Source organism: Primulina tabacum, chromosome 16, assembly GCF_025594145.1.
Source record: "Primulina tabacum isolate GXHZ01 chromosome 16, ASM2559414v2, whole genome shotgun sequence".
In the NCBI taxonomy this organism is placed as follows: domain Eukaryota; kingdom Viridiplantae; phylum Streptophyta; class Magnoliopsida; order Lamiales; family Gesneriaceae; genus Primulina; species Primulina tabacum.
In genome coordinates, this window is record NC_134565.1 from 37067396 (window position 1) to 37078279 (window position 10884).

General features: G+C 33.9%; 1 protein-coding gene across 3 annotated transcripts; it reads right to left on the reverse strand.

Annotated features, from left to right (window-relative positions):
- Positions 1-346: 346 nt before the first annotated feature.
- Positions 347-4024, reverse strand: LOC142529946 (transcription initiation factor IIB). 3 transcript variants are annotated; one of them, XM_075635676.1, is made up of 8 exons: positions 3672-4024; positions 2557-2581; positions 1723-1852; positions 1508-1638; positions 1355-1443; positions 1212-1288; positions 929-1102; positions 347-480 (listed from the first exon to the last, which is right to left on the reverse strand). In XM_075635676.1, exons 1-7 carry the CDS (start codon positions 4022-4024, stop codon positions 969-971), a joined length of 939 nt encoding a protein of 312 aa, XP_075491791.1. In that variant the 3' UTR covers positions 347-480; positions 929-968. The 3 variants fall into 3 exon arrangements, with proteins under 3 accessions (XP_075491791.1, XP_075491792.1, XP_075491790.1); XM_075635677.1 differs by lacking the exon at positions 347-480 and having other exon boundaries at positions 759-1102; positions 1360-1443; XM_075635675.1 differs by lacking the exon at positions 347-480 and having other exon boundaries at positions 762-1102.
- Between the last annotated feature and the right edge of the window lie 6860 nt (positions 4025-10884).

The window sequence follows — 10884 nt, forward strand, 5'->3', positions numbered from 1 at the left end:
CCTCTTTAGCCTATGATATTCACTTCGGGGTCCTAAACAGTCACTTCATATAACTTGACTAGATATTTTCATAACAATGTATTATTATTTACACATGTCATCTCATGTTGAAGTACTGCTATGATATAGTTCATTTTGACTTATATAAATATATATAATCTTGGTTTATTCCCTTACCAAGTCACCAAAAACTTATCCTCTATTTTTTATATTTATTGTAAATTCCAAACACATGAGGATGAAAATTATGGAAATGATGACTTAGCAAGACCAATTCATGAAATAATACTTTTGTAAAATAAAGAATTGTACATACTTTCGCTATTGTAAATTAAAGTAATAATGACGATAATACAATTCGGGAGCTCACAGAATCTATCATTTTTTTGTCAACTGAATCTTGCGTGGAGCATGATCATCTTCCAAACTTGTGAGGTGCTTGGATTTGAGTTATTGAGAAATAATAATGGCTAAAGGTACCTGTTAAACGTAATCAAATATGATTTCTTATGTTATTATGCGTCTTATAATAGAAAAATCAATAAAATGAAGTTGGAACATTGAGAACGATGGTAAATTTATTATTTACATGTAAGTACATGTTTTCAATTGTCCATGAGCAAGAGGATTCCATATAAGATGGATATGTAACGTTAGGACATGAAATCAGCATATAAAACCTTTAACATGGATTGATACTTTGTTTTATTTCTGGTTCGGTTCATGTTTAATGATAGTCTAAACATATATGTTTATTGAAAATTAAACGAGACCTTAATTAAAAATGAGTTTGAACTATCAAAAATAGATTATTTTCCTATACTTACAAATAGTTTAATTAGATTGTAGTGAGAATTTAATTTCCACAAGATTTGAGCAATGGGCCGGAGGTGGGGAAAACTAGAAGAAAACAAAACTTAAACGGGACCTGTCCAATCCTACTGCAAAATCTGCACATCTAAAATCAATCATGGGTTGCAGAGTTGTCGAAAATCTTCTTCCTTAGCAAACCAACTGGGTACCATCCTCGCTGCGTATGAATAGAGATCCTTGTATGAATTCCGAATCGTGCCTTCAGCAACTCCAGTGGCAAGTGAAATATCTGTCAAGTGTTCGGGATTTCAGAAAATTTACGCATAAATTTCAAAAGCCAAAACCGGGATATTGTCGTTGCATGTGAGCGACCCAAAAAAAAAAAAAAAAAAAACCACCTTTGAGAAGTTTCTTGTCATCTGAAAGCTGGGTTATTATGTATATTACTGCAGCTGCGATGGATATGGGGCTTCTCCTGCAAGCATGTGTTTTGTGAGAAAACCCCCTAGGTCAGGCGTCTGAGAAAAGTAAGTGATTCTACCTTACATCCAGCTCTTCCGATTTTTGTACGGCTTCTTGAGCCGCTTTCACAGCTTGATTAGTCATGCCCAGATGGGAACAAAATCGTCTCTGCAATCATGTTCATACATTAAACCACAGTACGTGCGTGAGCGAAGTGTTAGAAAGAACTCACCAAAAAATCGCCAGCGTGAATTGTTCCCATCTCCATAGACTGCCCCATTTCTACCTCTAGCTGTTTCACAATGAACTCTTTTGCTCGCCCAATCTCCTTCTTGGTGGCCCCATTGGCAACAGAGCAAATTTCTAATTGAAACCATATGTTCAGCAAGATCATGATGAAATCACATATCAAAAACAAGAAATACTTCCACGTAGGTCAAACCACACCTTTGACGGTCCGTGGCTTATCCTCTTGTCGACAAGCAATGTAAAGGCAAGCAGCTAAAATAGCATCTTGATTTCGCCCACGAAGAGGCTTTTGATCCTCTACCTTTTTATATATCTCGTTTGCTCGATCCTTGAAATCAACATCACATAAACAGAGGTTCAACGGCTTCTCCAAACTAATTAAGATATCCTACAAATCCCCAACTACTAAAAATACAAAACCAAATGAACTAACTGAAATCTTTTGACTTCATTTTACAAAGTGTCGTAATTTTCAGAAGTTAAAACCTACATGTAAGGCAGAAAAAAGCAATTTCAACATTTCCAAGGAAAATTCACAAACCAAAAGTAGTCTATGCTGACAAAATCGATATGCCCTCCTTAAAAACATAAAGTAAAGACCTTTACATGTAGGCAGAGAGTGTGAGACTATCTTTTACAAAAAAATGAACACCAAACTTTCTAAATGACCACAGAATCCACGCGTTGATAGACATGTTATTAGAGTTTGAACCATAAAATATGGCACGAGGGAAACAAGCTTATAAACAGTACATTTTTTTAGTAAACCAAAGGGCCCACGTTGGAATTTTCATCATCATCGCATAATTCTCGGGAGGAGATACATATATCAAACACGTGATTGATTCCTTCCCTATTCTCAACTTAACTCAAACAAATATAATATAACAAAGTCTAGAAGGAATGGTTGACCATATTTTATTGTCAATATACCTGAATATATAAGTTTATCACGTAAAGGAGGTGCGCAAAATAAACCAAGATCTAATGACAATTTATGAATGGCAAACAGAAATGGTAAAAGACCAATACCTTTATGGTAGCAACAAGACCCAGCCTGGAGGATAAATATAAATAACATCAGTTTAATTTCCAACCACATAGAGCAATACAAAATATAGAAATTGAAGAAGAAAATAAAAACTTTTAATCGTGTTCAATAGAAAATCATGATAACTTATTGAGTGAGCAAGGCACCGTATTGACAAACTAGTGCAAGGTTAATCAAGCCTTACCTCGAACACATCACAATGCAATATAAACGAGAAAACACTACTTTGAACTATCTACACACCAAAAGGAACCACAACACTGTCATCAATCTCTTTACTACCTAAGCTACACACAAACCCCGCAAACACATGTTAGCATGTCGGATAAATCGAGCAGATGGCACCTTGCGGAAGCCATTCAGCACCTCATAACCAATGTGCAAGACACAATATTTATAAACTAGCGCAAGTTAAATTAAAGCATTTCATGTATCTCCATATTAATAAATATTTCAGAATGCAATTATGACTTTTTTTTAATAATATTAAATGAGAGAAGCAAATAGAGATTGATAAAAATGTAGAACAAACAAAATCAATAAATTATTAGCCTAATATTACAAGATATGAAATGTATCGACGTATGTGTTGCGCCACCTCTCTCTATTCTAAACAGGGCTATTACAGAATGCTACTTATCAGCATCCAACCTACAAAAAAAAAATCAAGTCAAAATTTTGTAAAAACTGTCCAAAACTGTGAGCGCCAACTCAGTGGGCCCGGCAAGGTCAGTCATCAATAAATAAAATAATTCAATATTTGACCTATAATCTTTCTGAAAACCGATTTTTGCCCCTGCTCCTAAAACCGTAAAGAACATAGAAGACAGATTCAACGAAATTTGGAATAAAATGCATAATTAAAGTGGAAAGAACAAACGAGCACGTCAAGCCTGCAAATTCCAACCATCAATCGAGCAAAATTTCCAGATGCACTCCGAAGTTGAACAAATTAACGATTCAAATTTCAACAAACACCGGACCAACCACACAATTCCGTACACCACCCGCCAAAATTCTCAAAACTTCAACAACCAAGTTCCACAAGCAACACAATTCACAAAAGAACCTAAGAAAAAACGAAGAAATCAAAAACCTGTCAGCCATTATAGCAATTGTCTTGAACGCCTGGACGAGCGACCTATCCGGGTTCGATCCCCGGTTCTGCCACCGACTCACAGAAGAAGACAAGTATTCCCCCGTTGATCCGTTGGGCTTGGAGATCACGGTGGACAACCCACCATCCGTCAGCAACGGGTTTGTCGGGCCTCCCACCCTAACCGGGTCGTTGTCCCCGCTCTCATTAGCAAAATTCCGCCATTCAAAAGTCTCGTCGATGGAATGCGCCTCCAACACCAGCCCACACTCGGAACATACCGTATCCCCCGCCGAGTGATCGAACACCACCTCCGTCGCTCTCTTGCAGTCCGGGCAGTACGCATCCGCCATGATACCACGCCTCAGTCTCTTGTATGTCACCAATTTTGGGTTGGCTGTCCGTTTTCTGCAGATAAGAAAATATGGAAAACTAATCCAATTTTTATATGTAATGTAACACGTGGGGTTCACTTACTTCTTTTGTCCATCCCTATTATATTTAGCCCCTATAGTTTTAGGAATCACATTTTTACCCCCAAACATGTTAAGATTTGATTTGCAAATAGATATTTGATTTGTGAATTAATGGTTGATTAATGAAATTAAAATGAATTCATATTCATCACAATTTTCATTACATAGACATAAGAAATTAATAAATATGTTAATTTGAAGTTCTGGGATCGTTGACACGAGTTCTTCGATTTGAGGTATAAATTTTATATTTTTGGTGATGTTTGAAATCCGTCGATTTTTGGAATAAATCCGACAAATTTTTAAATCATACAGAAATTAAAAATTGTTGAAATATTGTATGATTCTAACGAATAAGAGATGATTATAGTGATGTTATTTTGAATTATTCTCAATTTATTATAATTAGAGAATTTTAATCGTTGGATTGATATTGAGGAATTATTTGTCAGTTATTATTAATTCTGATAAATATATGCGGTAGAATAACCGACAAGAAACTAAGTTTTGAAGTCGGAATTGAATTATGTTATGATTTGAATTTGATATGAATTTTCAAAGTTTCAAAAGATATTTGAAACTTGTACTATTGAATTTGAATGATGTCATTGATTGAAATGAATATGTTATTGATGTAGATAGATTTTTATACTGAAATCTAAAGCTACAGTGGACTGGAAACGAAGAATTGAGGTATATTGCGACCGGGTAACATACGACAGGTATCTGTATTATATGATATATGTTGGATTGATTTGATTGATTGGAATGAGAATACATGTCTATATGCCTTATTTGTTGATTGATGTGGCATACATGACATTGAGATTGAGATATCGATGTATAAAATAAATGTTTTGTTAACACACATCATTTGATGCATACATCGATACATGACATGCACGTTGAGCTATGATCCTTGGATACCCTGATATGATTTGATTGGATTCTGGGGTTTGTGAACACAATGCTATGTTTGGTATTATGTGACGCTTAAAAACATAGACATTTGTGGCCCCGATGATTGGATATGAGATTTGGGATTTGATGGCGCTTCGTCGATGCTATCATACGAGTATCCCTTATTGAGGCCGGTGTGCCAGCTCGAGCATTGATTTGATAGCGAGTCGTTTGATTCTGACATGTGCTCAGTGGATGGGCATTTGACCTGATATCTCCACGACATACATGCATTGCATACCCATATATCATAGTTTAGATATCCGTGATATATATGATTGGGGTTGTTCCATACGGAGCTTTGCTCACCCCCAAGGGGGGCTGTTGTTGTCTTTGTGTGTGGACAATGGCAGGTACTCCAGGTTATCAGGAGACCGGAGAGGGTACTTCTGGAGGGAGTCACAGTTTGAGTTGAGGTTTATGCTTTGTTCCCAGTATATATGTATATGTATTTATATACCAGGGCATATCTCGAGGATATGAGTTGTTTGTATATGATTGGTTTTGAGTTCGTGTGAGCATGTTTATGATGTGAGACTAAATACTATTTTTAGTATTTAAATTGTAGAGGAAATATTTCGGGCTCACTGTAAAGAAATTTTAAACTCGTTTTTCGTTGTAATTAGTTAACCCTAATCAGATTGTGTTGTAATAACGATTAGGAGCTAAGGGCCCCACACTAGATGGTCCAAGCAGTCACACTTCTTTGAAATTCACGACTTTAATATATTCAATTGGAGCGCACCATTAAGGGTGCATCTAGGCATCGAGAGATATAAATTTGAGAGAGTATTTAACGGAATAATTTGAAATTACTTTATATAGGAATTTATTTGGATTAAAAAATAACTAATTAATTATAAAATGAATTTAATTACTTAAAAAATCAATAAAATTTGTTTATCCTGCTTTATCTTATTTTACCTAGGATGTAAATAAATCAAACCGTTTGTGAGCTATTCGAAGCTCGATTCGATAAAAGCTCGTTTGATCTCGTTTAATGAGACTCATTAAGATAAACGAACCAAGTTCAAGCTCTACAATATTCGGCTCGTTAGCTTGTGAACATGTTCGTTAATAAATTCATAAGTAATATCTTAAATGAAAAATAATAATTTTGATATTTAATTTATTGATTTAACACATTAATTATGAAATATATAGAAAAATCTATTAAATTTATTTATTATAATAAATTGACACATTTTAATAAGAATATTATATTTTTTTTATAAATGTATAATTTATTTTTTAATGAATATTTAAATGTATAATTCATATTTATTGAGCTCGTTTAGGTTCGATAAAAGCTTGAATAAGCTCGTGAGCCATGAATATATTCGTTAAATAAAGTTCGAGCTCGACTCGATTATAAACAAGTCAAACTCAAACATTCAAGAGTTCGACTCGACTCGATTACATCCCTAATTTTACCTAGTTTTCATAATTAGCCTAATTGATAAAAAAAATGAAAAAAATAATAATAAAAGAAACATGATATTTTAACGTGGTTTGGACCAATCGACCTATATTTATAGGGTCACGCTCAGCTATCACGTCCCGAGCCCAGGGATAGTCGATATCGACATTATTTACAACCACACACTTGAAAACAACAAGTCTAGTAGTACAATATAAACCAAATCAATTTATTTCTTACAATCAATCATAAAATTGTCTTTACAGCGTAACTAAAAATAAATACGTGAAAGCGTTTACAATGGAAATTCAAATAAAACATAAATAATTTCAATTAACTCTTATTTTTGTACATCACCAGCCCCAAAAATGGTCATATTCACTTCCTCTAACTGATCTTCTGACTTATCTAGGGAGGGAGAGTAAGGTGTGAGTGATATTGTCCTCACTCAACAAATGAGGGTCATTTGAGCATATACATAGCAAATAAACATTATTTTCGAAAACAACATATCATATCATGCATAACATAATTCGCATAACATATCGTCAGAATCAACATAAACATATTTTGGCGTAGGAACTAAGATTCCTCCATTTTTACATGGCTTACTGCTATCAGTCTTTAATTTTTACTTTGCTAAGGGGGCGATGTCATATAATAGTTACAATCGTGTAAGGGCCATAACCTATCATGTATTGGGATTCTCACCCATTTTCAGTTGAATTCTCAGAGTGCCAAAAATATATATGATAATCGTATAAAGAAAGGGTAGGAACCGAACAACAGCGCTCGACCAAAACTATCAAAAACGGAAGGACATATAATCAAATACATAATTTTAAAAGAAGCTCACTTACCTTAGATCCAGATGTTAAAAAACATGAAGGACGATTTTTTCGTTTGCTAGGATTTTCGAATCCTTCCTGGATCTGGACTGCAGCAGAGCTTCGACATTCGGTAGAACTGAGAGAGAAAAATCTCGAAATGAGAGTACTTGAGAGCAACTTTTGAAAATTTGGAGTAAATTTTCAGGTGTAGGTCCTCCTATTTATATATAAGGGCTGATTGATAACCTGAGCGTGCATTATTTTCGCGTTTAAATTTTTTAAATTAAATCTTGAATCCGAGATAATTTATCCTTCTTTATTTATCCCCTTGGATAGATTTTCGAAATGATCCCTTTCTAGGCCATGAAATTTGAATTCCAGACCTAAGCATCCGGTAGATTTTTTATTTTGCAGAACAATTTAATCTTTTCCCTTAAATTTCAAAATTTTCCCCTATTTATTTTCGAATTTATTGTAATTTATCCTTAAAATAGGACTATTCATTTTCTCGAAATCTTGGTATGCAAACTTTTGAATTCTCATGCATGCATTTCCTTATCATGCAGTCTTATCTATATTGACATGTCTCTATTTTCGAAAATTAAATATGTGTATATACATATACATGAAAATTTCGAAATATAATATTACATTATCCTCTTGCTTGAACTTCATTTTATCTTGATCCATATGTGTATTCACTTTATCTCAAATCTTATATTTTTATCTTCTATTTTCTTCTCAAATTTCGAAATTATGTCTCAAAATTCATATTTTCAAAATTTACCTGTTTTTATCAGATATCTCCTTATTTAAATTATTGGATATTGGCCTATTTATTATCCCAAAGTCAATATATATGCATAATATCATCTTAAATTCGAGTTCCATAGATATTGTACACACGATTTAATTATCTTACTCAACTTTAGATAGTCTTGATAATCTTAAATAAAATAATAAGACAAAAATCTTGTATAACTTATTACAACTTTCTACAAAATAATATCCCGAGTTTAGAGTTTATGGGTTTTACATTCCTCCCACTTTATGAGAAGTTCCTCCCACTTTATGAGAAGTTCCGTCTTCGAAACTTGAGTTGACTTAGTCTTTGAATAGATACGAGAATTGATTCTTCATCCTTTCTTCCAAGAAATCACACTTATTTGAAATTCATAGCTTCAATTTATTAAAATGGAGCGCATCTTGATAGAGAGATATGGATTTGAGAGAGTCTTTAACATAATGATTTGAAATTACTCCATATCGGAATTTATTTTGATTCAAAAGTAATTAATTAACTGTAAAATAAATTTAATTACTTAACATATCAATAAATTTTGTTGTTATGGCTTTATCCATTTTTGCCTAGTTTTCATAATTAGCCCGATTGATAAAAAAATAAAAATAAAAGACACATGAAATTTTAATGTGTTTCGGACTAATCGACCTACATCCATGGGATGGTTGATTCCATTTTACATGTAGGGGTATTACCCCATGATAGAATCAAGGGCTCAAATTTAGCCACACATACATGGGGTCCACTAATTTTTTTTAAATCACATATGTGTGTGAATCTTGTCCATCCAAATCATATGAGGGACAGTGCCCCCACATGTAGCATCAAATCTACCCCATGGGATGATGCTCACTTAACAAGCAAATCCACTAAGTCTCATATGTTACACTAATACAAGGCTTATCTAATATATCTAATCTAATATATATGTATATGTATTAAAAGTGTGACTTGAATTGTGTGTTGTCGGAGTTATCCTTTAATCAATTAATTGTGTATTGGTTTTTTTCTAACTCTAATATTGTTTTGTGTATTGGTTTATAACTAATATACTGTATTATATATTATAATAAATTTATTTTATTGTATTTATTATGCTTTTAATATTTTAGTCTATTTACTATCGCGTTCATATACGTCTTTCCATTACCCGTTGCCTGTCTTATTTATTCTTTGCGCACTTTGTTGTTGCTGTTATTGCATTCTTTTTTGCTGCTGATATTAATTTGTTGCTGCAAGTGCTGTTATTTTGTTTCTTTAATTTGCATCTTCTCATTGTTTATTTATGCTATGCGGGTGGAAAGCGGTCTTCATCGCATGTCGATTGTAGGTTTTCGGCTGGCCACGGTGGTGTGCTGCAGCCTGGAAGGTTGCTGTTCTTTTCTTCTCTCATTTCTTCCCCTGCGTTTTTAGGTTCTATAGTTACTTTGTGCGTTGCATTGAGCTATGTCGTGTCTTGTTTTAGTTGGATGTTTGTGCTCTCCTATGACAGCTATCCCATTTTTTTTTTAAAAAAATTAATATTTTATTTTTTTGGGCTCGGCAACTTCTCCCGGCTTATTGAAAACCAAAGGCTAATCACCTAGTCAACCAGTTCAAAAGACACAATATCAACAGATTGCACGAGAATATTCCAAGAGGTCACTCATCTCATTACTACTCTCATTCATACACGTATAACCTAACACGTTTTCAAAATTAAATAAATAGATTATTAATTACAAAAGAAATCAAACAAGGGCAAAATTATAAGAAAAAAGTAGAAAACATAACACTAAATATAGAAACTGAAATATATATTTTGGATATATGAATAAAGAAATAAAATTTTTATATTTGAGACGAAAGGAGTAGTATTGTTTGATCAATTCATCTAAATGAAACATTCATAAAATATTATTGTTTGTCTCAAAAATTTGCGGGCGTGCCAGACACATGTTCGTGCCAAAATTGTGAAATAATCTGACTTCGTTTACCAAACGTTGTAGGTCTCGATTCGGTCGTAAGTTCTAACTCCTTCGAAATGACTCAAAAAACGCAAACAAAAATGAGGAATATGACAAAATTACAAGAGAGATCCATTAACAACATCAAATATAATTATGTTGCTATGAACTTGATCAACGTTTTTACAAGAAAGTTGAAGGAATATGTAAAAAATTCAAATACTTGACTGCTGGAAATTGAAATAAACATGCTTAGAATTGAGAGAATTCTGCAGAGCTTTGCTGTAGATTTTTGTGTTGATTTTGTCGGGCTCTATCTCTGATCCTTCCTGCTGTTTTTGTCACGCTCCACATGGAAGTTTCAACCGCATTCCACGATCACTCCACGATCTTCCATATTGGGTAGTGGCCTTGACTGGTCGCATGGTTCTTCTCCTGGGCCAACTGCAATTCTCTTGGGCTTTCATCAATTGGATTTTTGCTTGTGGGCTTCTTGGATTATATTTTAGGCACAACAATTGCCCCTAGCTAATTTGGGCCAATGGGTAATTTGGCCCATTTTGGCTATTTGGCTACTTTGACCAATTTGACCAAGTTGGCTATGTTTTTTGCTTTGTTCGATCTTTTAGATATTCAAAGCTCACGTACAATCATATAGTTGAAAAGAATGGTTCTATGGATTTGAAGAAGAATTCACAGCTGGAACACATGTTCTTCCTCCAACAGTTTAAATCTCAGTGTGCTTTCCCTGAACCTCTTCCTTGTCTCTTTCTTTCTCA

Excerpts from the sequence above, each read along its gene's own strand:
- LOC142529946 (XM_075635676.1), bottom strand. The coding sequence starts at position 4,024 with ATGGCGGATGCGTACTGCCCGGACTGCAAGAGAGCGACGGAGGTGGTG. Across the intron at positions 1,853-2,556 it reads GTCTTGTTGCTACCATAAAG|GATCGAGCAAACGAGATATA; the intron begins GTATTGGTCTTT and ends GTTGATTTCAAG. Across the intron at positions 1,103-1,211 it reads TGACAAGAAACTTCTCAAAG|ATATTTCACTTGCCACTGGA; the intron begins GTGGTTTTTTTT and ends AACACTTGACAG.